The 27,166-nt window shown below is 45.0% G+C and overlaps 1 protein-coding gene across 2 annotated transcripts in view; it reads left to right on the forward strand.

Annotated features, from left to right (window-relative positions):
• The window catches only part of ATP2C2 (ATPase secretory pathway Ca2+ transporting 2), a 565,565-nt gene that overhangs the window by 473,559 nt on the left and 64,840 nt on the right, over positions 1-27,166 (forward strand). For both annotated transcript variants that reach the window (XM_069636233.1, XM_069636231.1), the window contains exons 19-23: positions 6,215-6,312; positions 6,427-6,477; positions 7,992-8,158; positions 16,524-16,592; positions 16,842-16,958. In XM_069636233.1, the coding sequence (XP_069492334.1) occupies positions 6,215-6,312; positions 6,427-6,477; positions 7,992-8,158; positions 16,524-16,592; positions 16,842-16,958 (502 nt within the window). The remainder of the gene's footprint in view (positions 1-6,214; positions 6,313-6,426; positions 6,478-7,991; positions 8,159-16,523; positions 16,593-16,841; positions 16,959-27,166) is intronic.

The raw sequence follows: 27,166 nt of genomic DNA on the forward strand, positions 1-27,166 counted from the left end.
TGATGCATAAGACTTTGTTAATGGTGTTAGTCATTAGTGTAGTTGCCAGAGAGGGGGATGAGAATTTGCACGTTGTCCGCAAAGTTGGTGTAGGTGATGCCTAGGGTGCCAAGTATGTCAAAGAGGGTCAAAGAGGGGTTTAGTGTAGGTGTTGTACAGGGTCCTGAAGAGGCAAGGGCCTTGTGGGGCACCAAGAGGGGCAGGGATAGGGTCGGCTGAGTGGTTGTCTAAAATACTCTGGAATACGGTCACTTGGGAAGGATTTGATCCATCGGACTGGCTTAATGTGAGAAGTGGAAGATCCCGGAAAGGTTTTTCACAGAGTAGGTCATGGTCCATGTGATCAAATGCAGCCGAGAGGTCTAGGAAGAGTAGGATGGCAGAATTGCCAGCACCTCTAATGCTGTCAAGTTGCATTTTTAGGTCGTTAAAGGCTGTTTCAGTACTGTTTCGGTCGGAAACCAGATTGTCCGATGCCAAGGTGAACAGTGTTTTTCTTGGAATTGTTGGCATTGTAAGTAAGCAATGTGGTCTAGGATTTTGAGCAGGAAGGTTACTGTGGTGATGGGCCTGTAGTTGGTAGGTACTGTCCGGTCCAGGGAGGGGGACCCAGGCTGCTTTAATAGTATTGCGAATTTTGCATGAATTGAATGATGAGTTGACACATTTTGTAATGATGGGGGTAAGGCTGGGGGTGCAGAGCTTTAGGATGTTGGCAGGGTAGGTATGTCCTTTGCAACTAGAGGGTTTCAGGGCCTGGGTGGTATTCAGAACAGCTAATTGGGATACAGGTTGAAAGGAAAAGCTAGGGACTGGCTTTGCAGGGGTTGTGGGGGGCAAGGCTTGGGCAGTATTATGATGGACCGGTGCGTAGGTTTGGCAGTGACAAGGGCTTTCTTAGTCTTTGTTTTGTTGCAACGTAAATTGATTTTGATAGTTAGAGCACTTTGCATAGTGGTGCACCACTCTTTCTCAGACTGAACAGAGGAGGTTTGTGCACAAGGGATTTCTAATTCGCGCAAGATTGCGAAGAGTTTGTTGGTGTTGGAGCTTGCTCTGCTAATTCTGTTGTCATTGGAGGGAGCTTTAGTCCCTTAAAATGCATAAATCTCTTTAAATTACTTTGGACCAGTTCAAACCACAGAATCAAAAAAAAATGGCTAATACTAGAAAACAAAGTTAGTCATAATCTGTTTGCTTAACAAGGATTATATACATTTGTCAGGTTGGTATATAAATTGCACTTGTTCATAGTTCATTTCACATACATTTGTGTCAATTTGAGTTTCAAATGTGTGGTCCAGTGTCTTAAGTGCAGACTGGTTTCCAATCCCTGCTTCACCTCTTAACTAAAGTGTGTGATCTTGCGCAAAACCAAATTTCGAGGGCAGATATTGCCACAGATGGCCTCTAGAGCACACCATCTTTCAAACAGTTTAAGGGTATTTATTGAAATGTTTGAAAAGCAGTTCACTAAAGGCCATCCCTCGCACTCTCGTCTCGCATGGGCTTTGCCCTCCCTTTCCCTTGCTTCTCTGAACCCCAAGATGGTCAATAAAGATTGGTAACGCCTACTATCTAAGGTCTGGCCGGCTATATGTTAGGGCATAAAGACAACCGCCTTATCTCTTTTACTTCCTCTGGGATCTTCTAGGTGTACCCAAACCTGGGGTCCCACAATAGGAAGTACAGCTGCAATAGCTGGCAAGCTCTCAGTCTACCTTTTCCTCTTATGTCCTCCTCCTACTCACCCTGCTGTTCTTTCCTTCCTGTTCCATCCATCTAGTCTCATCCATCTCCCCCTCACACTTTCATTTCTCTCTGGCTTTTCCTTTCTCTTTCTCTTGCTTTCTTTCTTTCTTTCTTTCTCTCCCTGTGCCGCTCTGTTAATCCACCTCACATCTACTCTCCCTCTCCCTACTGATCTCCCTCTCCTCTCTCCATTACTCCTCAGTCCCCTCCTGCCTCTCCAATACTCTTCACTCCCACAACACTCCACCCAGACCCTCTCCCAGTCACCCACCTTTCACTCTCCCAGTAACCTCAACCAAACTCACTTACAGCTCTACTTTCTCACTTTGTCTCACTCACCTCACACGCCCTCTCTGGCACCAAGTACCGTTTTCTCTCACCAACCAATACCTCACCTTGCACATGTTTTCTGCAATCCTCCTCCATGCTCTGCTGAACCGTTACTTCCTTCACCTGATCTCTTGGTCTGCCTTCTCTTCCCCTTTCCACTTCAATTGCTGCTCTTCCTCTGCTGGTTCTTTAGGTCAATTACTGTTCCCCTCTCCCAGGGGCTGTGGTACAGACATCGGAAATGATAAAGCCAAAGGTGAGCACCACCCTATTTGGAAAACTAGTCTGCTGGTGTTCTGCAACGAAGGCCCACTATAATCAAAATGTGCCTGTGGTTTGTACGGCAAGTCCAGATTTCCAGTCTGTCTCGCGCAACATTCCCGTCTCTCTGCTTGTTGCCACCTCTCTCCTGGTGAGCCGTCTGATAGGGCCTCCACTGCAAGAAATTCTGGGGCAATAGAATGAACACTGGCCAGTGCGTTGCATGGCAAGTATGGGTCAAGCAAAAACATTGTTCTTTTAACCAGGCTCGTTAGCAAAGGGACAGTGACTAGGGTCCTCCCAACTCCCTCAGCCCACCTCTGGAGCTGGGCTGGCTCTGCAAGTTCCCTGGTAGGCCTCCTGACCCGGATGAGAAAGCCCCATCATCCCCTCTTGACAGTGTCAGAGTTCTGACCCTGTCACAATATGTAAATTATACTGTGAGGGGTTGAAGAGGCAGGATGGCAGTTATCGGTTCTGTGTTGTGGGGCTTGACGATGCAGGTATGGTTTTTGTGTTGCACGAGAGTAGGGATGCAAGGCCAAAGACATATTTCCAACAAGGCCAACAGATTGCCAGAGGAGGAGCATTTTATTTTCAATTTACTGGTTGTCATTTTTTAAACATAAACCCAATTTATTTTCTCAGTCTGGCTGATACACAACACTGTGACTAATTTTGAGCAATCATTCCACTCTGATACCTAAAGTCTTTGATGGCTAAACTTCCATATATACCCAATATTCACAACAGCTTTATTGTTAGGGTGACTTTTTAAAAAAAGTAAACCCCTGCCGAACCCAGCGTGATTTGGGTATTAAGTGATTCAGTCAAACAACTCCCACAGACATATATGACAGATATAAAGCTCTTTGTTCATTCTTATCTTCCCAAAATGCCCTTTAATATGCAAAACAGTCAAAACCTCATTGGTGTTATTGGTGCCACTTCACATTATCTTTGGAGTTCTTTCTAATCAATACACATATGTTAAGCAATCACTTTTATATTCAAATACACAACATGCATTTTTTAAACCATTGCAAAAATGAGGGTTTTCCCTTCAGAAAATTAAATGATGCACAATGTTACAATATTAAACGCATGCCTATGCTTAAGTCAAGCACAGTGTTCCCACAGGAGCACTAATTTCTCTCCCCGTCCCCACATTTCAGAGGTCTGTGGCCGTCCAAAAGATGCAAGCTTGAAATAGATCATAGAGAAGTTAAAATGGCGAAGAGTAAATCTGAATGCGCAAGTGCATCAAGGAACCTGTGAAAGGATACCCAAAGCTATAGAAGGGTGAGAACAAAAACTGTGTGCCAAAGGTACACACTGCTTCACAGCTGTAAAGGTGTCCTGTAAAGATATCCGTTAAGCCATCTTTACAGAAGCTGCTTTGTGCTAAGCAGGAAAATGACCTCCCTGCTGGGTTTATCATGTGTCTTTGGTGACATTCTGCTGCATGCGCACAGGAACCAACTACAACGTAGGTCACACAATGCATAACTGGGATGTTTAAAAGTAATCTTTACATTAATTATAATTTAAATCCAAGGTAGGACTTTTACCTTGAAACAGTACTTCAGCCGACAGCAGGACATCTATAACCACAAATCTCAAAATGTTCCTATGTATTGTACAGTCCAACTGAGTTAACAAACATTTTAAATTATCTAAAACGCAAGCTGGCAAGACCCATAAATTAAACCACAAACATACAGGTAATATTGTGCTGGAACACCCGATCCATTGCTCAATTTTACTCTTCGTATGTTGAGTATTTTGAACAATTTTACAAACAGCAATAATGTAACATAGTGTACCACTTCATCTATCTTTATACAAGTGAACATTTGTGGTTTTGTTTGTGGCATGGTGAAGCGTTTTTCCATCCACAATTCCACACCGTTTCATCAATCTTTCACACATTTTGCATAGTGACCTGTTGGGACCCTCTGGACAACACTGGTTATGTGACATTTGGACATCCCACCCTGTTCCCCGGATTTAATCAAAAGTCAAAATTTGTTTGTGGGTTTGTGGCTTGGCGAAGCATTGTTCTGTATACAATTCCACATCGTTTCACCAATCTGCACCAATCTTTGCACCGTCCCCTTTTACGACCCTCCAGACATTACTGGCTACATAACATTTGGACCCTCCCCATCCCTTTCCCCAGATTTCAGCACCTTCACAGGTGACACGGTTGCCTGAAATCAGCGAAACATCAATGTGGTTGTAGAAGGATAGGTCCTCAACTGTAGAATGCATGGTCTCTGGGACATAATGCTGTGCAACAAACTGCACCACATCAGGGTAAGGCAACAGGTGGGGTGGGGGCACATTAGGTCCTAGTATGCAGCAGCACACCAACTCTCGCTTATACCCCCCTCCGCCAATGCCTGCTCCAGGCATGTCAGCCAGCCATACAAGCCCATTCTCAGTGCAGTGTACTTCAAAGTGCAAAGAACATCAAGTGCTAAGCAAATTGGAAGAGCAACCCATAGGATCATAGATTTTCAACAATTGATGAGTGTTGTCATGTCTGTCCACAGAGCCAGTTCGGAGAACGGGTACTTTTTGCTAGTTTAAGGTGCCTGCATTGTGCAGCTCTGAGGAATGCTGTTGCTTGCCACACGTGAAAGATCAGTGTCGCCATTATACATTACTCCACTGTGAGAATGCATAGCCAAAGATTCCAAGAAACATCCCCAAGTGTCTTTAGTCTACTGAGGTGTTTATGCCCAGGCATAGTTAACAAACTTCACTTGTGATTTTGCCATATTTTAATGGCGGTCCGCCCAGCCAAAGGGATTGGCGGTACATCGGCGGCTGCAGCAGGTAACTTGCCTGATTTCCATTTCACCCACTGCTAACATCAGAGCTGGAACCATGAGAAGGGGGTTGAGTTTCTTTTATTTAACATTATAAGATGTTCCTGTACCACTTGCATATATTTCATATGCAAACTTTACGATTTGACGAGACCAGATGTTGAAATATAGTTATGTTGCATTAATATTACAGACCAGTCTAGGTGCTGCTCATAGAGTGACAGCAGGCAATTTGTGAGAAAAAATAGATATTAGCATGGAAACCAAAATTCCTCGTTTCAACCTTCCCTCATTCCAACCATCTCTCACTTGTGTCCAGTTGGCAGACAGCTTATATTTTTATTGCTTCCTCTAAATGATTTCTTTTTTGACCTAACCGAAAGTAGACGCACTGCCTTCCCCAAATCTTGGGTAGAAGAGATCTGAAAACACAGTTAAACTAACATAACCTAGAAGATGGCAGGCTTGAACTAACAGGGAGAAAGCAGTACATTTCTTAACCCTGCAACCTTAAAAACGTCCTAATGTAATGAAGCCACAATTGGAGTGAAGGGGCGTAGTTTGGACAACGCGGACAGAGTTTGTTGAAGGTGCAGAATCTTGGAGCGGTGAAGGCTGGCAGAGGTAGAGTAAAGTTGGGAGGGTGCATGCACTTATTTGGGCCTAGGGCAGCAGAAAGACTAAATATGCCACTTTGCAAGATGTAAGGTTTGGATATCGTGTTGTGGCAGGTCGGGCACAAGGGATGTGTTTTGTGTTGTGAGGGGTCGTCTGGTATGAATTTGTTTTTGGTGGGAAGCAGATGTTTGGCTCTTAGAGCCTAGCCGGATGTCCAGGCTTAGTCCTACCCATGAATCCCCTTGCTCCACACCCATATTATTAACCCATTTAATGTCGGGGTCACAAATTGATGGGAGCTGATAGCTCCTGCTTGTAGCCTAAAACATCCTGGTTAGTTTGAAACCAGCAGCAACCTGGTAACTGGGGATGTTTCTAGATTTCTGATTCGCTTATAAAATGCTTTCTTTTTGCAGGAAGAACAATTGGCCTTTGTAACGGAAAGCTGAAAGCCATGTCGGGCGAGGAGCTGGATAGGCTTGAAGAAGTCGACCTGCCCTCCATCGTCAAACAGGTATCTAATGCCATCAGTATCTACGCTTTTTAATTTTTAATTGTTTACATTTTGGCCGAATTCAGTTGGATTTCTGATTTTGTGGTGTGTGTATATATATTTGTATCTCCTCAGGTGTCTGTGTTCTACAGGACAAGTCCAAAGCACAAGCTGAAGATAATAAAGGTAACTTTATAACTAAATATTCAATATAGCAAACTCCCAATGCCAAGATACGGATTTCCAAGTCAGACTCGCGTAAGGGGAGGACAGCCAAGCATGCCACTCCCCCTCACCATCATAGGCAAAATATGATGGATTGTCTTGTAAAAGAAGCTCTCGGCTTCTGAGCAGATTGAGTCCTTTTCTGTTACATGAACACAAGCTGAAGGTTTGTTAAAAGAAAGAACGTGCACATCTCCAGATGTGTTGCAGTTTGCACAATGTTGTTGTTGCTTGATGTATGTCCCAGCGATCTCAGTGGGAAGAGTTGTTTAAATCACGCTGCCCCTTCCCACTCTATCGTCCCCTACCTCCCCCCAGAAAAAACTCCCCCGATGCCAGTATTGTTCCTTAGTAGAAGGCATAGCAGCCCCCAATTCATGGCCAATTGCTGTGGTGGGAGCTTCCCAGTGAACTTGTGCACTTAATGGAGTATGGGGTATAGTGGTGGTTGGAGTAGAAGCATTTTCAATACAGGGTTTCATCAGATATAATCACCCAAATGTGTCTGATGGAATACTTTCAAGCAAAGCTTTCCCACCGCAAATTCTTTCAGGCAGCTTCTATTCCGTTGATTGGAATCCACCTGTGCCATGGCAGAGGCGGGTGAAGCACGTGCCAATCAGTCTTGACCCAAGGTAGCGGTCCAGCCCAAACTTTTAGACCACATTGCCTCAGCAGAGGAACATAAACAACCCACGTCCTGAGCAGATCTGGTTTTGCTCGCCGGACGAGCTGCAGCTTGTTTCCCTGGGCGCAACGAGCAAAAGTCCCACATCTGGGTACACTCCCCCCCCCCCTCCAACACGGAGAGATGCAATAGCAACAATAACGTGTACATAGCTTGCCTTTCCATTGCATTCCACTTTTCTTTTTCAGTCCATCTACCCCAGTTCCAAAGGTGGACCGGAACTACACCAATCAGTATTTGCCCTGTCTAATTAAGGCAGCAGTCCATCCTGAATTGTGAGGCCACACCCCTTTGTACAGTACCATTAGCAATCCCAAATATTCTTGGAACAGATTGGAACATCTAAAGGTATGGCTGATCTGTTTGGGGACCCAGGTCGTTCCTCAGCCGCACGGCCCATGGACTCCTAAATCCAGCACTCTTCACTGTTGCATCGCAAACAGGGCTGGTCTTGTCAACTCTCTAGTAGTGAATCCAGTCGACCTTTCTGAATGAACTCAAGGTGGAAATTATCCCCACTGAACTTCGTGGAATGTCCATTGTCTAACCATTTGTCAAACCATGGCTGTAAATATAGGTGTGTGAATATTTCACCAACTCGCAAAAAAGTTCTAAATGTTGGTATTAGGAGGAACATATGTCTGAAGATTAATCGGGTTATGCCATACAGGTTATGTACTACAGTTAGCAGGTTACTTTTTGTCCTTCACAAGATGCTGAGGTAAACCTATCAATAATGGCGTCATCTGCCATCTTTACTGTCTGTGAACCTTCTTTTGACCTGCAGGCCTTGCAGCACAATGGGGCCATTGTAGGAATGACCGGCGATGGCGTCAATGATGCTGTGGCGCTAAAATCAGCAGATATCGGTGTTGCAATGGGAAAAACTGGGACGGACGTCAGCAAAGAGGCTGCGGATATGATACTGGTGGATGACGACTTCACGACTATAATGTGAGTTTGATACAAATATACCTACACGCATTGCTTAGGACAAGAAATATCTTTCCAGCGTCTTAATATGCTTACGTGTATGGGTCTTTGTGCTTTTTTCTAATGCTTTGAAACGCTGGCCACGGCCAGTGCTGGAAATGGAAAAAATGTGCAAGGGAAGCCCACTCCTCATTTGGGGGGCAGGGAGTGCTGGAGTGGAGGTAGCAGGGTCGAGGGGCGTGGCCCCAGAACAGGTCATGCAACACAGTATATTTTCATAGAACCTAAGCCTGTGCATTTGCATAAAATCAAAGAGCCTTATGGGAACATAATGCCCACAATTTCAAATTTGAAACATGTCTGATAGTGATTCATCAAGAATCCCTTTTGAGCGAGTAATGGAAGTTGGACTCTGCTCTTTTCATTAGCCACAATAATCACCCTAATAAAAAAAGTCTGTTAATTGTTAGACATTTATACCAATGTGGGCAGCTGCTAAACAATATATGAGCCTTTGGTTGTTTCTGCATGCAGTTTCCAGCGCCAAGTCTTCCGAAGCACAGGCTGAGCAAGCTCAGCTGGAGGACCTATCTGGGAGTTATCAGGGCTAGCCCTGGGCCTGGGGACCCAGGCAGAGCTCCGGCAAGAGGAACTTTGCTGAAGCACTGCTCTCTTGTTCCAGCCCATTTCCTACCCTGGTCACTGCATTCCCATTTTCTCTCCCACATACTGGAGAGTAAGAGAAAGGGCATTGGATTCTTGGGAGAGAGGAGCAAGCAGCCTATATAGGCGGTACCCCCTGTAAAAACTAACATCTAGAATATGATAACCAGGGTTTTTACAGCCTGCAAAAGAAAAGGCATAGCCAGTGTTGAATGAATCGGAAGATCTGGCCTTGGTGAATGCCCAGTGTGTTGTCACTATAAATGACAGGTCATTTAACTTAAACCTGGCTTAGCCTAATATTTTTAATTCACTTATGGCCTTTCTGGATAGGCGGTGCATCGCCCAACTATTGTAGGGATAGGTTCTTGTTGATAAGATGGGGCCAATTATTAGCGAATTAATTTATCTTGATAACACGCTTCATATGTACTTGAGATGTTCAAATAGCTCACCTGGCTATTTCTGCCCACTCACTCCTGCATCCCGGAGAAGCTCCCCTGACTTCTCTGGCCTTTCTGTTATCTGAACCATTTTGCCTGTATCTCTGCACACTTTGCCTTCTCTTTGTCAATGTAACTTTCCCCTGTCTGGCATCAGGTTCATTGTAACTAGAGCCACAGACAGGTGCACGTGTCTTTTTTCTTTGTAACCAAGTAAGCACTGCTCTAAGAGCACCATGCTGCCCCAGGTCCACCTTGCGTTCTTTATAAATATAAATAAATAAAAAAATACTGAAGACCAGTCTCTAAGTACTGCACCGGGACTCGAACCTGTGTTGCTTTGCATTGTCCTGCTTCCAAGACTTCCCGAGATATCCTCCCAGCAATTATAGCACTGTTCACACCATGACAAATGTTTATTATTCTATTTTTTCTGTTACAAAGTAATAGCCAGGGTTGAGGGATCCTCTGGCAAGTAAATCTTATTTAGGGGTTTGGCGCCTTCATTTCGAGACAGTTTTTTCATCTTTCCGGAAGTGAGTCGGGTAATGGTACTTCTCGAAATGGCGTATTCGCTTTTTTAGCCTGGAGTGAGGTTGATGTGAATAAAACAAAATGAAGGTGAGCTGCTGCTCTGGAAGTGAATCGCAGGCAGTGGATCAATTTGCTTTGGGTCGTGGAAAGAGATGATGGTTCGTCCCAGGGATTACCTTATATTCGGCAGCACTCTAGAACGCAAAGGTCTTTAGTGGTTCCATCTTAACTCAGGCATCCTAAAGTTTACCTTGTCCCTGTAGGGTGGTTAATGTTACGAAGGTGCATGTGGATAGGAAGCTAAAGCTTCTCATCATTTTAAGAGTTGAACTGAAGCCCGTCTGTTGTCCCACATACAGCTCTCTACTGTGATTTGGGGCCAGTTCCTTTGTTGAACCTGAAGGGAATGTCCATTTAAAGGCATCACAGGCTCCATTAGGGTGTGTTTTTATTTGGGACAGAAGTGCCATTGTCTGGCACATCAATTGTTGCTGTGACATCCAAGATCACGAGACTGGTTGTAAACCCAGATCGGAAATGGCCCCGTAATTGTTTTATTTCAGATTCAGCAAATGTTTTGACTGGAAGGTGTAAGATTGGCGCATTGCAGGAAAGAGGCAGTCTGCAAAGCCACGTTTTCCATTTCCTGCCGCAATATCCTGGAGGGTCTCATGATGCTCATTGCAGGAGTAAAATGTTGTTTACTTTATTGCTTAGCTTTTTTAAAGGTTTGGGAGTGGGTCCTTCAATCGGATAAATGTGAATGTTGTCTGAGAGGTTGGTAGTTTGAGAAATACCATCTGCTTATTAATTTGCCATGCAACCAGCTGTGGGTCTGATAATTTGCTACCGTTGCCAGTAACAGTCATCAGTCATTTGTAATGTACTATTGACATGGCCTCATAATACCACGGTCTGCCCCGGAGTGCAAGCTTGCACTGTTTGAGATTTCCAGAGGGCCATGGTCCAATATGGCCCAGAAATGGCTTTTCATACCTTACATGCAGACTGTTATGTATCTCAACAATTGCAAGCTTGGTCTACATGGGGGGTCAACAAGACAGTGCATGGTCACTTCCTTAACAAAGCCGCTTCATGGAGCATGATTTCTTGAACATGGTCCAGTTGTTCAGGAGAGCTGCAGGAGGGAAGGTTTGCATTTGTGCGAAACAGGAAATTGGTGCTTCTACGAGAAACACATTGCATTAGTGCCCATAAAAGACTTTTCCCCTAACATGATTGCTTTACAAGTTGTGGCGAGAAGACCTGGTGAGGAGCGGGGGTGGGGAGGACATAATGGTATATGGAATAGGGATGCTACAGATAAGCAGGCGTATTATATAGAAACAATTGGAAGCTGCAGGTTCAGGGAGTTGGTGGCAAGTTTACTTTTTATTTACATTTTATTTTGGGCTTTCAGTGGAAAGGAGGAAGCACAGGGTAGACGTGGGAGGCATTGACCAGGGAAGATGTGAAACACTTGAGAGTGAGGTTTGCATGGGGACCAGGGTGAGCGACTGTTGGCCAGCATAGGGGCATAGGGAGAGTAGAGCACTTCTTGCATACATTTTTAATCGATCTAAATACTAGGTGGTGTAATTTGAATAAGGATAGATTATCCACAGACAGGCAAACGGCATGTCTGTGATGTGAGGGTCTGAGCGAGAATTAGGTTCTAGGGAGTTCTAGAGGCGAGGTTCAGTACTTTGCTGAGCGGGGTGAACGAGTGGATGGGTAGGCCGAGGTGGAGATTAAGGCAGTAGTCGATGGCTGTGAGCAAGGATAAAAAAGGAAGATTTTAGTGGGACGAGGGTTCAGGATCAGAGAGATTATTGGGATCTTTGAGGTTCATTCTAACTGCTGTCATGGTTGAGGTGGTGAAGTGATGAACAGTGGGTCTCTGACAAAGAGTATCCCAATGTTGCAAACCTTGGGCGAAGGTGAGCAAAATGGGATAAAGAGAAGGAACAGAAGCCCGAAGCAGAGAAGTAGATTTCTTTGGTTTTGAAGGAGTCCAGCCTAAGACTGTGAAATGGCACCCAGTGAAAGATGACGGAGGCTGTTAGATGTGAAGGACAAATCTTCAGGAGTGAAGGAAGGAGAAGAGAGGGAGTGTGGTTGAAGAGGCGGGTCTGTGTTGCCTATGACAGCTGCTCAATTCTGCATGCATTTGCGGCCAAGTGATTGCATGAACCTTTGGGTGGTTAGCAGGCACTGTGGCTTTAGGACGTGTGTGGGCCGTGGATGACTACAAAGAGGACCACGCCCAGTTGACACTGCGGCCCATGGTATCCCAAGCACCAAACTATTGTCATCCTGCACAACCTATTGAATTGTGTACATATATTCTAGCTGAGATGTATTACTACGTGAAAGTATTGAAAGGGCAAGGATGACGTTGGTGATAGCAAGAGGTCTTTCATTAGTCTCCATGGGTGTGCTTGTTTAATATGTTGCCTGGACTATTAGAGCTCTTTAGCTTAAGGAAAGTAATAGTTTGATAAGGCAAGACATTTTTTCACATGTATACTATGTAGTAGATTGTAGCCTGCAACAAACATCTTAGATGAATTTGTATTTGTAGTTATCGTGAGATGCATGTTCCAATTCTTCCAAAGGCCTCAAGAACAGTGTGAAATCTTGGGGCATTAATAACTTGATGCATTATCAGGAGGATCATGAAGCTGGTGACGTTCATGCGGACTGTGACCTCTAGGTGGTTTCCTTGAGTACTGGGCCTTGTCTTATTTGTAAAGGGGTGAGGTAGTACTACTTTTCTGGTCATGGTTAGGAGATGCCATACTTTGTGTAGGTCAAGTCTGACACCCTGATTGATTTTTCTATTGGCCGTATTACTCTTGTGGGTCATTCATTAAACTAGGGTGTCGGCTGACATTTTGCATTATTGGATTTTGTTTCTAGGATTTCGAACCCTATTTTGCTAGAGGAAAACTAGGCATGTTTTGCTAAGGTGGGGTCATTATTCAATGCACACATGTCTAAATGCTCGACTTTACGCCTGTGTGCATGATCTTTTTGATTTTAAAAGCATGTGACTGGATTGGTCTTGAGATTTTCGTCTAATCCCTTTCATCATAAAGTCAACCCCCTCTTGTCCATTTATAGTAGAGGAGGCCAGCTGAGCAACATATCATGGGAACAAGATGGAATCCTAAAATGCGAATCATTTTGCAAGTCCGACGATTTTACAATGTGCACACCGTTTAAACACCTACAGGCACACTGCATTCTTGCATGACGTCCATCCAACAATCATGGAAGCAAAACCACTTTGCAATGAATGGGTTGGAGCAGAAAAAACTAAATAGCTTCTTAAACAGACCCCCAGGAGTTGGTGTTTAGTTCAAGCATATGACAAGTTTGATACATGATTGACATGAACATTGGCAAGGCGTTGTCGGTAGATTCTGTTGACATGTGGCTTTGGGTTGAGTGCAATCTTTGATGAGCATCATCTTCCAAGTATTAAATTGGTACTGTTTTGGGTCAGTTGGGGAACGCTCTCTTACAAATGTGTATGTTTGGTAAAAGGAGATTCATTCCAATATTTCTGAGAAGCTCAGGGAAATGTGTTTATCAGAGGCATCTAAGATGAATACCAAGAAACAAACTGATTTCTTGGAGTAACCCAACTTGTTGAGAACATATTGAACTTCATACGATCCGTGGAAGGTGTTCATTGGTGGATTGTATGAAGAGGACCATGGCTTGGAAGGGATAGCGGATGCCTGCAGACCACCTGTGCATTTTGAAAGAATTTTTGGAGCAGCAGTAGTTTCAGCTCTAACATTGATGAAAGCCAAGATGTAATCAGAACTGAATGAAGAAGCAAACGTTGATGTGGCTCATTAAGGTGGAGGCGGGGGGGTTGGAGGTATCAAGAAAATTGTGATTTTTGTGGGCACAAGCCGAAAGAGATGCTGACTAACCTCTCTAGATGTGTGGATTTATCAACTGGATCATCTCAACCCTTTAAGGATGATGGCGGGTAGCTGTCTGTGAATAGACTACACAGTAATCAAGATGTGAAATAAAATGTGTCCATAGTTAACACCAGCCAGATAGTGGCACAACCAGAGGAGATCTAGAGGGAAGTAATAAAAGCAAAGGAGACGAGCTCCATTCTCCTGAGTCAAATATTAGGCATTTTGGAGACCCAAGAAGAGGCAGTGAAGAAATGTTCACGTATCCACAAACTGAGACTCACAGGGTTCCAGTGTATAACCTAGGGAAGAAGGAATATAGCATTAGATTTTGTTTGGGGGGAAAAGCTATGGTTTACTTGAGAATGTGCTTCATTAGAGGCGGCCGAGGGGGGAAAATTAATTGGCATCTTAAAGAAAAAGCAGCAATCTGGGAAGAGGCATTCTCCGCATGTGGCGTGTGCTAGGCACCTGCGTTGCCTTTGGATTAGTAGACTGTGAAGGATCAGCAGTCTGTTGGAATTAATACGTAGAAAGGTACTATAGCCAAGGTTAGTGTTGAGGTAACCGATGACTGGTGGATGGGACAACAAGGATATGTTGGAGTTTTCAAGAGAACCACCTGATCTGCACCTTCAAATGATCTTTTCATGGAAAAAACGCCTAAAGGTGAGTGATGATAGTAATTTGCTGAGATTATGGGGATAAAGAGGAACTCCAAAGTTTAAACAGTATTAGGATTTCTCTTAGACCGTGTTGAGGGTGGGAGGCTGCAGTATAGGAGCCTTGTTTGCAGATCCAAACAGTGAAAGGATGATGTGGGACAAAAGAGATGAGTTCTTGCCAACAGAGATTGAAATATACCAAGATACTATAGGAGTACATTCTCATCTACGTGGTGCTTGGTATGTTCCTAAAGTGGCAGTGGATCATTGGGTAATGTGTCTAGTACTATGAAAGATCTGAATGCACCTAAGCAGAATAGATCTATTTTGGATTTAATTTTGAGAGGGATGGAGCAGATCTTGGTCCTCCCAGTAGTGGAAAGAGTATAGCTGCCTAATGATGCAGAAGAGCCAGTCTTTGTTTATACACAGCAGTGCTCGCAAATGAATGTTTAGTAGCTTTGAAGCAGGGCCAGTTTCATTGGCTCTAGCGTATCTGAAAATTGTGCAAAGGGGAAAGACCATATGCAGATCAGGCTTGGTCCCACCCCCAAAGGGGCAGTCCAGCCCGAACTGCATGGTCACATCCCTTCTTCACGAGACCACCAGAATCCCCAAACATGTTTCAGCCTTGTTGGGCCTCATCAGTGAGGAGAAGCTTGGGTCTCTAGGCCCAGCAGGCAAGGATTAGGAAGAAGCATCTTGAAGGAGTTTGATCCTTTATGACCAGGTAAAAATAAATCTTGAATTTCTTTTTTTAAGTAGTACTCCAGTACTTTGGGAAATTAATAACAACCCTTTCTTTAAACACATTAAGTTTGGGTGTAGGAACCAGAAGCTGGAAGAATGCAAGTGATGAAGGGTATTGTAACTGTGGTACCAGTGGCATAGAGGAAATACCACATTTTTCACTTTTATCTGTAAATTACACACATTCTAGGAAGCTGTGGTTGAGACCAATGGCCTGAAATGTACTGCGACGCGCTCGGCATCTCTAGAGTTTCTCTGGGCAGCGGAACATACAGAAGTAAATCATGCACCCATTACTTTTGTTAGAAAAGTATAGATAAGACGGGTTAGCCTAGTTTTATGTATTATTTGTAATGTTGGTTCTAATTTACATTTTATCTGGTTTTATGTTTTCATTTTTATTGGTCAAGTTCTGCTTTAATGTCTACATTTTAAAATGTAATAATACACAGACGGTGGGTGTGAGAGGTATGGTGGAAAAGGTGATGATTATTTATGCATCCTTATGAAATGTGACCAATGGTTAATGGTTATTACGGAAAGCTCCTTCCTTCATCAAAGAGGCATGTGATTATACACAAGAAACTAAAGATGTCGCTGATATTGCTGAGGACAACCGATTCCATACAATATGGCTCATTGGCTCAGCAAAGAAGGCATGGCAGCAAAGATAGCTGGGCCAATACATTTGGAAATCAACATCTTTTCTTCGTATTGAAATGTGGATTAGGAACATGATCATGTTTGCTCCTATCACACCACTGCTAAAATGCTCAAAAAACCTGGGTATATATATCCATAATATAAACTATTCTACAATTGATACTTTTCCATTTCCTCTGAATGGTGTTATAATTCCAGAACAATGTTGGTACCAAATGTGTATTATTGGTTGTCCCACCCAGTATCCCTTTTTTCTTTCTCAGAGTCTGTGGTAGATTTTTTACTTGTGTTTTATTGCGGTTTCGAAATTAGACACTTTTTTGGTAATTTAGGATAATACTCATTGTATATTTTTCATATCTTGTCATGAAAATCTATAAATGGTACACAAATAAACAAGCTTGTTTCACCGAAAGATTTTGAAACCCGATTGCCTCACCCTTCCCTCTTTTTTGTACACATTTCCTCAAGCCATTTTTTCAGTGTCTGATGTCCAAGGAAAATAGGAAGTGCTTGATTAACTGTCATGTATGGTTAGCTGAAACCCCCTCTTGCCCCATCCTTCAACTTTCCATCCGGAGGCGACACAGGATATTGCTAGGGGCACCGTTCATACCCACTTGTGTTTAAAAGTAATGACATTTTTAATTGCAATAAAACATTTAGTGGTGATCTTGTTTTAGTCCAATTCACTAATCTGCCTTATTCTCCTTTTCACTTTAAGGAGTGCCATTGAAGAAGGAAAGGGGATCTTTCACAATATCAAAAACTTTGTTAGATTCCAACTTAGCACGTAAGTATCAACAGAGACATTTCTGAAGGGATCAATGTGTTACTGAGAGGGTCAGTGATCTTAACATTATCCAGAGATCCGTTGGAAAGCCACATTTGATCCCTTCTCATAATTGTTGGAATCATCATTGCAATTTGCAAGTGGATTTGGATTCAAACATAATGACTAAGAATGGTATTTCTTAAACTGAAAATCTTGTGCGATAATATGGCCTCATCACAAACAATGTTATTTTGTGTTCAATTTCAGGAGTATTTCAGCTTTGAGCTTGATTACGTTGTCGACGGTGCTGAACCTGCCAAACCCACTGAATGCAATGCAGATTCTTTGGATCAACATCATCATGGATGGACCCCCAGCTCAGAGGTGGAGTATGCTTGTTAAAATTCAGAGCTGAAACCAATATATAGATTATTGGGCACAATAAAAGAAACCATAATCAGTCAGTTCATTGATGCAAATGGACTTTATTCCAGGGATTTTATGGTTATTTCTGATATTGCATGTTCTGCCCTGATGCTAAAGCTGGATCCTGCAGGAGAGGCAGGTCAAAAGGCTGAGGACTAGTCAGTTAATCCTCATAGAGACCAGTGGTACGGCGATGACATGACACCCCAACTGGCTGCAAGGTCAAGGATGCCATTGAACCTCCTGAGTATTCCACAGAAATAGGCTACGTTGAATGTTGTTGATGTCTCCTGATCACTTATTTCAAAGACTACTTGCATATAATCAATATTTAACTTGAAGATATGTTTCACGATTACAAAAATGAAATGCTTAGTAACTTGAATATCCTGAACAAGACCTAATCCGCCCAGGTATTTCTTTTTTGCACAAAAAACATGTAGACAGGCTAGTAGTTTGGTGCTATGCTGTAACAAAACTGTTAAACATCACAAACTCTTTTCATAGCAAGATCGTTGCCTGAAAAGCATCGAGGCACCTTAGCAGTAACCAGATACCTAATTGAAGTGTAAAAGTTTGTTTTAATGTGACGGGCCAAAGCTCACAAACCATGAATGCGTGGCTTGTCAAAACGAAAAGAGTAATGGGTCCATATGAATGTCATAATACATAAAACACTTAGTGACAGGTGGCTAGAAAGTCTGCCTGTCCCTGGGTGCTCAGAACTGGGACTCATTACAAAATACAGTTTAACAAATTGTATTACCCTTTTTGTACAAACTAAAGCAGGCGGGGAGGGGGTGTCAAAAGATTCAATAAGCAAGGTGTCAGCATGGTCATGTCTCTGTGTCAGGATGGAAGTGTCTGCAAGCGCCAGGTTGTAATGTGGAGGAAGGAGTTGGTCTCTCTATAACAATAGGTCAATAGAAGAGGGTCCTCCCCCTCATACTGCAAAGGGGTCCATCAAAGAAATATTCAGTCCCACCAAGTTCCAGAAAACAAACTATCCAGGCCAGATGATTGGTACAAAACAAAGTGTTGCAAAGTTCCCGAGTCCCAACAAAAGATAGTCGCAACTTAAAAGGTACCTCCTCAAGGATGGTATTGTTGCTCCTCCCAATGTAGGACCGCTGGGGGCGTCCATTCTCTGATCCTTCTCTTGGGGCATAGGTTTTCTCCAGCAATGCAACCATGACCCATGAGCAGCCATATATTTTCCCGGTGCTTTTTCTCGGTTATTTGGGGCACTCCCCTTGTGGGTGATGTCTTTGGGCCAGGCTCAGCTCCAAGATGCCACTTCACTGTGGCGCAGGTATGCTTTAGTAGCATTTGGACGTATGCTCACCTTTCACCCCCCAGCTAATCAAAAGGCTTTCCCGGGGCTTCTATTTTTCTGTTCGGACTATTCTTGAGATGTCCTTCCTGTCACTTAATGTAGTCTTGCTGTCTCGTTACTCGCATATCTCTGTTCTCCCTTGGACCTGAATGGGCCCCTAGCATCCTAGCTGTGCTGGCTACCTCAGAAGATGGTTTCTCATTCTCTCCCCCACTGCTACCCCCCCTAGCTCTTAAGTCTTTTCTACTTTCTCCTCTGGGTATTGCTTTCCTAATGCCATCCAACACTAATCCATAATCAAAGGGTATTTTGCCTCGCTGTAATCCCCCTTCCCTCCATGTCTTCTCCTTAATCCTGCCTGCAACAAACCTCTCCTCCTCATTCTTAATATTCCTTCTGCTCCCCTATACAAATCTCCAATTCGGTCTCCTTCTCTCTAAAGTGATTTCAATTACTATGCTGCACAATGGTATTCCTCTCCATCTGCTCTTTCTCTGGCACATGACTCCCCTACTCTGTGGTCTTCCAACATTCCTCTCCTCTTCGCTCCAGATGGTACCCATCACTTTCCTTTCCAATTTGGAGGGGGGGGGGGGGGTGTGTGTGTGTGTGTGTGTGTGTGTGTGTGTGTGTGTCAGTCACACGCACGGCATGACATGACCTCTCTTGCTTCCTGTGCACATACACAAGCTCCTTCTCTAACAAAATTACCCTGCCCTACCTATACCACTATACTCCTGATTGCACACCATTATCTCTGTTGCCTTGTCTCCATAGTCCTCTCCTGGTATGGGTTTCCGCAAGTATGGGTACTCCCTGGATCCAAGGTGGGGGCTGTCCTCCTACCAACCCAACCCAGGCAGGATACTCACTGACTGAGCGTCTGATGTTTAATGCCCCTTTCCTCCTCTTCTTGGGTGGAACTTGGCGTTATGGTCTGAATCTGTGTATTGTGGACTGAGCTGTTCGCCAGTTGATCTGTGTGCTGTGGGCATGTTTTCCAGAAGAGGGCTGGCCTCAGGGTTCTCTCCAGGTCAGCTGCATCCTTGGATTTGAAGTAGGGCTGGATAGTCTTATCTCCCTTTCTCCACTCTGGAGCCCATCTGTCCTGGCCTGTATGATCTTGGTCCCACTGTTATCCTGATGTGTGATACTGAGTTGGAAAATAATGCTCTAGAAAGCCTCAGAGATGTTCTGATACATTTATTATTCTTCAAGACACAAGTTGATGCATCATGTCTCCTGCAGTGCTTGCCAGAGTGGGAAAAACAGGCTTATTCATGTTTCCCATCATGCAATAGACACTGATATGTTTTTCTTTGTTCGTCCTATTTACATGGTGTGACCATGTGTTTGTGGGGATCCCACGAACCAAGCAGATTCCGCAAACTTGAAAAAATGTTTCCTTCAGCAGTGTTTCTGAAGTGAGAAATGCAACCCACCCTTTGTCTGGTTTTAAACAATGTTGCAACCTTGTTTATTGAGAGGACAGGCGTTTTCTTCCATCAGCTGTGCATTCAGTCTGTCTGCGGGGAGTTTCCTGCTCCCTCCACACTATGGAAGTTCATCCTTTCAGGTCTCTCGGGCTCCCTAAAGCCGACATTTGACTGTACCCTGCCCCCAGGCAGCTCCCTGTGACTCAAACATCTCACCCACCTTCTGTCCCTTAAAGTTCTCTCCCCCAACCTGCCCCACCTTCACTTCCCCCAACAACTTCCCTTTTCCATCAACTATCTTTTACGCAATACCCCCAGTCATTCCTGCCAACTGCTCTCTGGGTTTGGCCAATCTAGGTTACAGCAAGGCTTGCCATCTCTCCCTAGCTTCCGCACAAACCACCTCCAAAAATAAGTCACCCATCTTAACCTGCAACCCTGGTACACAGAACCATCCTTCCTTGATTCATGTTTCTAGTCCACCCCCACGCCCCCCCCCCCAAATAGGGAGGCTACCATCTGTATTCCTCGACTTCCACTTAGTATTCCCATCTCTGTTTAGCCATGTTCAGCACCATTTCCCCCAGCCCTATTTGTCTCGGGAGGATAGCTCAGTGGCAACGTGCTCACCTTGGAAGCAAGACAACACAGGTTTGATCCCCGAGTCCACGCTTAGAAACCTCTGGGTATTAAGCGTGTTACAAATGACCATCAACTCAAGTCCTACAGTTTAGAATACATTCCCTATAAATGACAGTTGTAGCCTGTGCGCTCTAAACCTAGTAAATGCTTCCTCTTAAGGCAGGCTGCCGCCCCCACTGTTATCCCTGGCCCCAGTAGCACCTCCAACACCTATATAAAGTCCTCCAACAAAGGCTGACGTTCATCTGTCCACACTTTCTTCCCCACAAACAAGACATCATTCAAATAGTGCAGCTCTGTATCCTTCCCCTTACTGCACTGCATCAACCACTCTAAAAATGTGCTGACATGCTCATACAAAGAGCAGGATCCCCAACTGTCCATCAGCAAAAGTACCCAAAACTCCACTGGATGGGCCAGCAATAACTCAAATGCATGTGTCACAACTTACCACCTGTTCACCGTGCCCACAATGGAACACCATGTTGGCAGCTTTATATATTCCTGTGTATGTACATCACTATTCAATCCTCCTGTTCTCTCGAAGCATTTACTCACTGCTCCGCCAGTCAAGACCAGTGATGCGTCAGCTGAAACTCACCCTTGTCTGGTACCACAAGCAATGGGGGCACTATTATATGTTTCAAAGGTGAGATTGCAAAAGGACCACAACCAGATACCTCACATTTCCTGCTTCAGCTTTGTCCCAACCACCAAACCGGTTTCATCAGCTGACCCATTGCAACCAATGCAGCTGCTTTGCAGGATCTGTCAGAAAGCCTCCCATCCAACAGCTCTGTAGGGAATTACACGCACATCCACATTACTGCCACCTGAACTGGCTTCGATGCCCTTTGCCACAGCTCCCCATCTTCTCCCCATTCCCTCTGTCTATCAAAAGGGCAGCCAAAAAACGGCATGACCAGATACCATCTTCCACATGCGTTGATTTTAGAAGATTCAATACTGTGGACTAATGCACCTATTTTTATTGTATGCCCATCAGAACCAGATTTGCTGGCACGTTGGGCCCAATCCACCCCTCCTTGGTTGGAATGCCCCTGAAAGGGACAATTAGGGAGCAGATGGCCACTAGCCATGTGTGCCAATGCGCCAGTTTTGTAGACCTCTGTTACAGCACCAAATCCACGTCCAACTACCCAAGACCACCATCTCTTCCACCTCATTATAGCCTAGTCCGACCTTATCCAGGCCATGCCGGCAAAGTGAACCTGCCCCAATGTATGACAACCATGAATTTACAAGATGCTGTGAAGCTATCAGGACAGCGCTCACCATATTCCCTGGCGTAAATGCAGTCACACAACTATCAATTCCCACTGAAACTGTTGATATTTGAGCCAATTATTTTTCTTTCTGTGACCCCTCTTTACAGCAAATCTGCCTGTGCAGATGTTTAACAATTAAGACACATTAGTGATGCCCCGTAGGGAATCCTCATTTCTTTCTACTCCTGCCCTCATTCATAGCAGTCCCCTCGGCTGCGCTCCTCTCCTTCTTACACTTTACCAGTCTCTCCCACATTATCAACAGTCCTCTCCATCGCAGGCCTTTCCTTGACGCTTGGAGGAATATCTATGGATTGCCTACCCAGTCCTTGTCCATGCTAGCCATTTTCAGGCCTAAACCTGCTGGGATTAGCCCAGCCCTGCAATACCACCCCAGCCTATCCACCCTCTCCCTTCCCCATCTCTCACCACTCCAAATCCTCTTCAAAATGTTAAACAACGCTCTGGCTGATCAACGTTTTCCAACCTTCCATCCATTCATCAGCACTTCTCCAGAGCAGAAACCTCTGTACATGCTCAGTGTGGCTCCCACAGTCGAAAACACTAACTCCTCTAGGCTTGTTAGTGCTTACAACTGGATCTTGCACTTCCAGACCAATTGTGTTGTCCTGAAGCCGGCCCACCATGTTTTAGACTCTTCTCCTCCTCCTTCACATGTTCCTGTCCTCATTTCCTGACTGTCTCCAACAAGGAGCGAAATCGCGATTGCCCTGCATCCCCCCCTCTCCAATCCTGTCACTCCACTATCCTCGCACACAGTGCAGTGTTCTGCCACCAAGTTTAGGTCTTCCCTTGGCTTGCCTCTGCCAAAGTCACTTCAGGAGCTATCCCCAGACATGTCCTGTGGGGGTTGCCCCCACCCCACCCCATCACACACATTCTGAATTATACCAACCTGGTGGCTGAAACTAGAGACACAGCAATTCTGTAACTAGATGGCCTGGAAGCTCTCAACATTGTAACCGCAGAATTCCCAGACCCAGACTCAGTATATGTCCCTTTTTAAGTTCTGAAATTACTTCCCTGATGTTCCAAACAAAATGTTCTAAATGTTACAATAGACACTACCAGTGCCTATTGAATGCAACGGTATTGCCTCAAAGTAAAAGGCAGATTTTTTCTACACTAGCGCTGGATGAAGATTTACTTAGTCTCTCAATTGGGGAAGGGGTGCCTTATTAACCTAAAGGGTCCGACCAAGAGTTTGGGGAGGGGCTTCCAGTATTAACCTGCTCTATTGGACTAATGGATTGGTAAGTGCCTTAACTCCTAGGTACTGGCCTCGATTGAGGTCTGATTGTCCCCTGTCATATGGCAAGGGCCAAGAAGAGGGGATCATACCACCACTGAGAGCAGAATCCACTGCTCAGGGTGGCACTTGGCCCACCACCTTGGTGGTACCCAGAACCAGGCAGGGAATATCCCTGTGTAAATCAGAGCTTGCAGATCCAGACACCAAATTAGTCTCGTGCAACGCTACTCTGCACATCACATTCAGGATGATCCAGCCCAAGAACCCTACGGTTATAGGTCAAAGGTTCGAATGACAAAAGGGCGAATCATTTTTTCTTTACGTAAACCCCAAAAACAATATATATTGAAAAAAACAAAATTCGACCCTTTTGTTTTAGGTCCTATTGACTCGACCCTATGGCATTTGATCCTTTTGGATTCAAACCTTTGACCGGACACGGAACCCTACATGTCCTATAAATGCCACCACCAGGTCCAGCACACAGTACACCCTTATGCGCACTGACCAGGGAACCTGTCTGTTTTGTGTAGGAATTTCTAATGACTCCCAGGGTTCTAGAATGATAATAGAGGGAAGGTTCTAGCACTGATAGTGGAATATTAGAATGCATAGAGAGTGTTCTTCGCTAAAGAGAAAACGCAGTTGGACAGGTTTTGAGGGGAAGGGAGCTCCTGGGGGCTGTTTACCCTCTGCATGCAACTGCAACGAATAAATCAAAGAAACATGCCTGTTTGCTCCTACGTCACCTCTGTAACAGTGGTGACGAGGTGAAAGGCGCCCAGGGGGATCCAAAGAACATTCCAGATCTGTGTATTCCACAAAAACAGGCTCCCTGTGGATGCCAGAGTGAGAAGGAGGCTGGGGGGTGCAAAGAAGAGCAGGTGTATGCCTGCGTCATTGAACCTGTGCACCAGCCCCCAATGTTGTGTTGCCCGCATGGTGACAGGCTGGGGAGTTCCATAACTGCTTCCTTCCAAGAGTCATGAGAAGGTACCTGATGGCAGAGAGGCCACCAGCGCTGCAGTGTTTATGGTGAACCCGCGACAGAGAGCGGGGAAATCAGGAAAAGAAGAGCCTGGCTGTTCCCTACATCGGCTCAGTGGGACCCAAAAGGGAGACTGAGTGAGCACATGGCTGGGTAAAGGTGACGGCCATACTGAAAGGCAGAGGCATGCCTGCAGTAAGGAGCACTGAAAATTGTAATGGAAAATTACGAATATCAGTAGAGGGTGGTGTCTTAGCATATAAGGAAATGTCCTCCACAGTTAAGTGTAGGAAGCTGCTCCATAAACGATTAAAGGTGGAGAGGGAAACAAACATCAAGTATGAGTAACTAAGTAACTTACCTCGATAGTTCCTAGCTGGACCAGGGGAACCCACAATAAAGTGGGAAACTTGGAAGGAAGACCTCCAGGACTATGCCTTGGCAATGCATCGAGCCTTTTACAGCATTGAAAAGAGGAGGGCTGTACTTATGCACTGCCTGGCATTTGGGAGTAGGAGGGTCCTCAACATCCTTCCCGAACCCAGTGCCTGGGGGGCGAGGGGCGAGGCTGGAGAGCAATTGAACCCATATGAGGCCATATTAAAGAAGCTGGATCTATACTTTGAGTAGAAGATTAGTCTAATTTAGGAAAGAGACTGTTTTGGGATGCGAGAACAAGAGCACGGGGAAACTATTGAAGACTTTGGGCCTTATCACGACTTTGGCGGTAACCCTTAAATCTGGCGGTAGCGCTATTACCGCCGGATTTAAGGGTCCGCCGAATCAGAGCTTCGGCGGATTTCGCCCCAGCTCTGAGCTGGGGGGAAATCCGCCGAAAATTTGCGCTATTACCGCCGGCGGGAAATCCGCCGGCAGTATTAGCGCAAAGATTCCCCATTGAGCCCAATGGGGAATGGGGCATTCCGGAATGGGCTCAGTGGGGAATGGGGACTTACATTACCGCCGAACTCGTGATCCGGCGCTATTAGCGCCAGGGAGTTCGGCGGTAGGACTAATATCGCCCGCGCTAATAGCGTTACCGTTAGCGCCCAAGTCGTGATGAGGCCCTTTGTCATCGGTTTAAGAGAACTTGCTAACCATTGTAAGTTTGGAGATGCCTTCATTGAACAAACAGACTCTCCGCTATCCAATCAATTGTCATATCAAGACTGGACTACGCTAACCCCCTCTACCTCGGAGTCCACCAATACCAACTGACTAAACTACAAAGAGCACAAAACTCTGCAACCAAACTCCTCCTAGCACTTGGCCCGAGAGACCACATTTCCCCAGCCCTCAAAACTCTGCACTGGCTTTCGGTCACCCTTCAAAACCTTATGCATTTCTCACTGAGCGCTGCACAAAACGGGACCACAATATCTTCAAGACAAACTGAAACCCTATCACCCTGCACATACTCTAAGATCCAGCTCAGCAGGCCTCCTAGTGATACCAAAAACAAACTCAGTCAGATTAGGTGGATCATCATTCTCAGCCTTGGCCCCCACGCTGTGGAACGCACTCCCACCCCACACCCGACTCACGGAAGACCTCATGTCCTTCTGCAAATTACTGAAAACTTGGCTTTTCCCCTAAAACCCACCCGAACTCAATCTAACTCAAACTGGATAACACCATCTCAAAGATGCTCCCAAAACACTAGATCATAAATAGCAATGCAGTATCAGATCCAGGCCCGAAATCACAAATCATAAACGCATAACCTCTACTGATTAGCTGAAAAGACAAACAAAATAGATCGAGAAAAATGATCAAACCGGTGAAGTAAATTAAAAGAATAATCAAAGTAAATCGAAAGAAACAAAATGAATAAAATGAAGAGGATCTAATGAAGAATTCAGCAGAGCGGATGAGTGCGTAGACCTGATGAGTGCGTAGAGCGGGTGAATGCCTAGAGCGGGTGAATGCCTAGAACGGACGAGTGCCTAGAATGGATGACTGCCTAGAACTGATGAGTGTGTAGTGCCGATGAGTTCATAGAGCAGGCAAGTGTATAAACATGACAAGCGCGCATAGCGGTTGAGGGTCTAGAGCAGACGAGTTGAGCGGATGAATGCGTACAGCGCATGATTGCGGAGAAAGGATGAGTGCGCAGAGCGATTGATTGCGTAGAGCAGATGAATGCGTAGAGTGGATGAGTCCCTAGAACAGATGATTGCGGTGAGCGGATAAGTGCAGTGAGCGGAAAAGTGCGGTGAGCGGAGGTGAGTGCTTAGAGCGGGTGAGTGCTTAGAGCAGATGAGTGGCTAGAGCAGATGAGTGGCTAGAGCGGATGAGTGGCTAGAGCAGATGAGTACCTATAGCGGATGATTACGTAGAGCAGATTTTTGCATAGAGAGGTAAATCCCTAGAGCGAGCCGATGAGTGCACAGAACAGATGAGTGAATAATGTACGTGAGTATAAAAGTGGATGAGTGCGTAAAGCCGATGAGTGCGTAGAACAGATGCTGCGGGGAATGGATGAGTGCATAGAGCGGATGAGTATGTAGAGCGGATGAGTAGGTAGAGCAGACGATTGCATAATGCGGTTGAGTGTGAAGTGTTGATGAGTGTATAGAGTGGATCAGTATGTAGAGGGGACGAGCGCCTAGAGCGGAAGAGTGCGTAGAGCAGATGAGTGCGTAACGTGGTTGAATTAGAGTGGATGAGTGCGTAGAGCGGACGAGTGCGTAGAGCGGACGAGTGTGTAGAGTGGACGAGTGCGTAACGTGATTGAGTACAAGAGTGGATGAGTGCGTAAAACCGATGAGTGCGTAGAGCAGATAAGTGTATAGAGCAAATCAGTATGTAGAGCGGATGAGTGCGCAGAGCGGATGAGTACGTAGAGCGGACAAGTGTGTAATGCGGTTGAGGGTGAAGAGTGGATGAGTGTATAGGGCAAATCAGTATGTAGAGCGGACGAGTGCGTAGAGCGGACGAGTGCATAGAGCGGACGAATGCATAGAGCCAACTAATGCCTAGAGCGGATGAGCGCATAATGCGGATTAATAAATGATGTCGAGTGCATGGAACAAATTCGAGCGCATAGAGATATGCGACATACATGGAATGGTCTAGAGTGCATAGAACGTTAGAAGAGCATGTAAACCATCATATCCCATCACCATGCTCACTCTCTTCTTTACACCACCATCCAACTAGAACACAGAGATACTATGACATCATTCGGTATAGCTGTTCT

This window comes from Ambystoma mexicanum, chromosome 1q (genome assembly GCF_040938575.1).
Source record: "Ambystoma mexicanum isolate Mex_15411 chromosome 1q, UKY_AmexF1_1, whole genome shotgun sequence".
Taxonomy (NCBI): Eukaryota; Metazoa; Chordata; class Amphibia; order Caudata; family Ambystomatidae; genus Ambystoma; species Ambystoma mexicanum.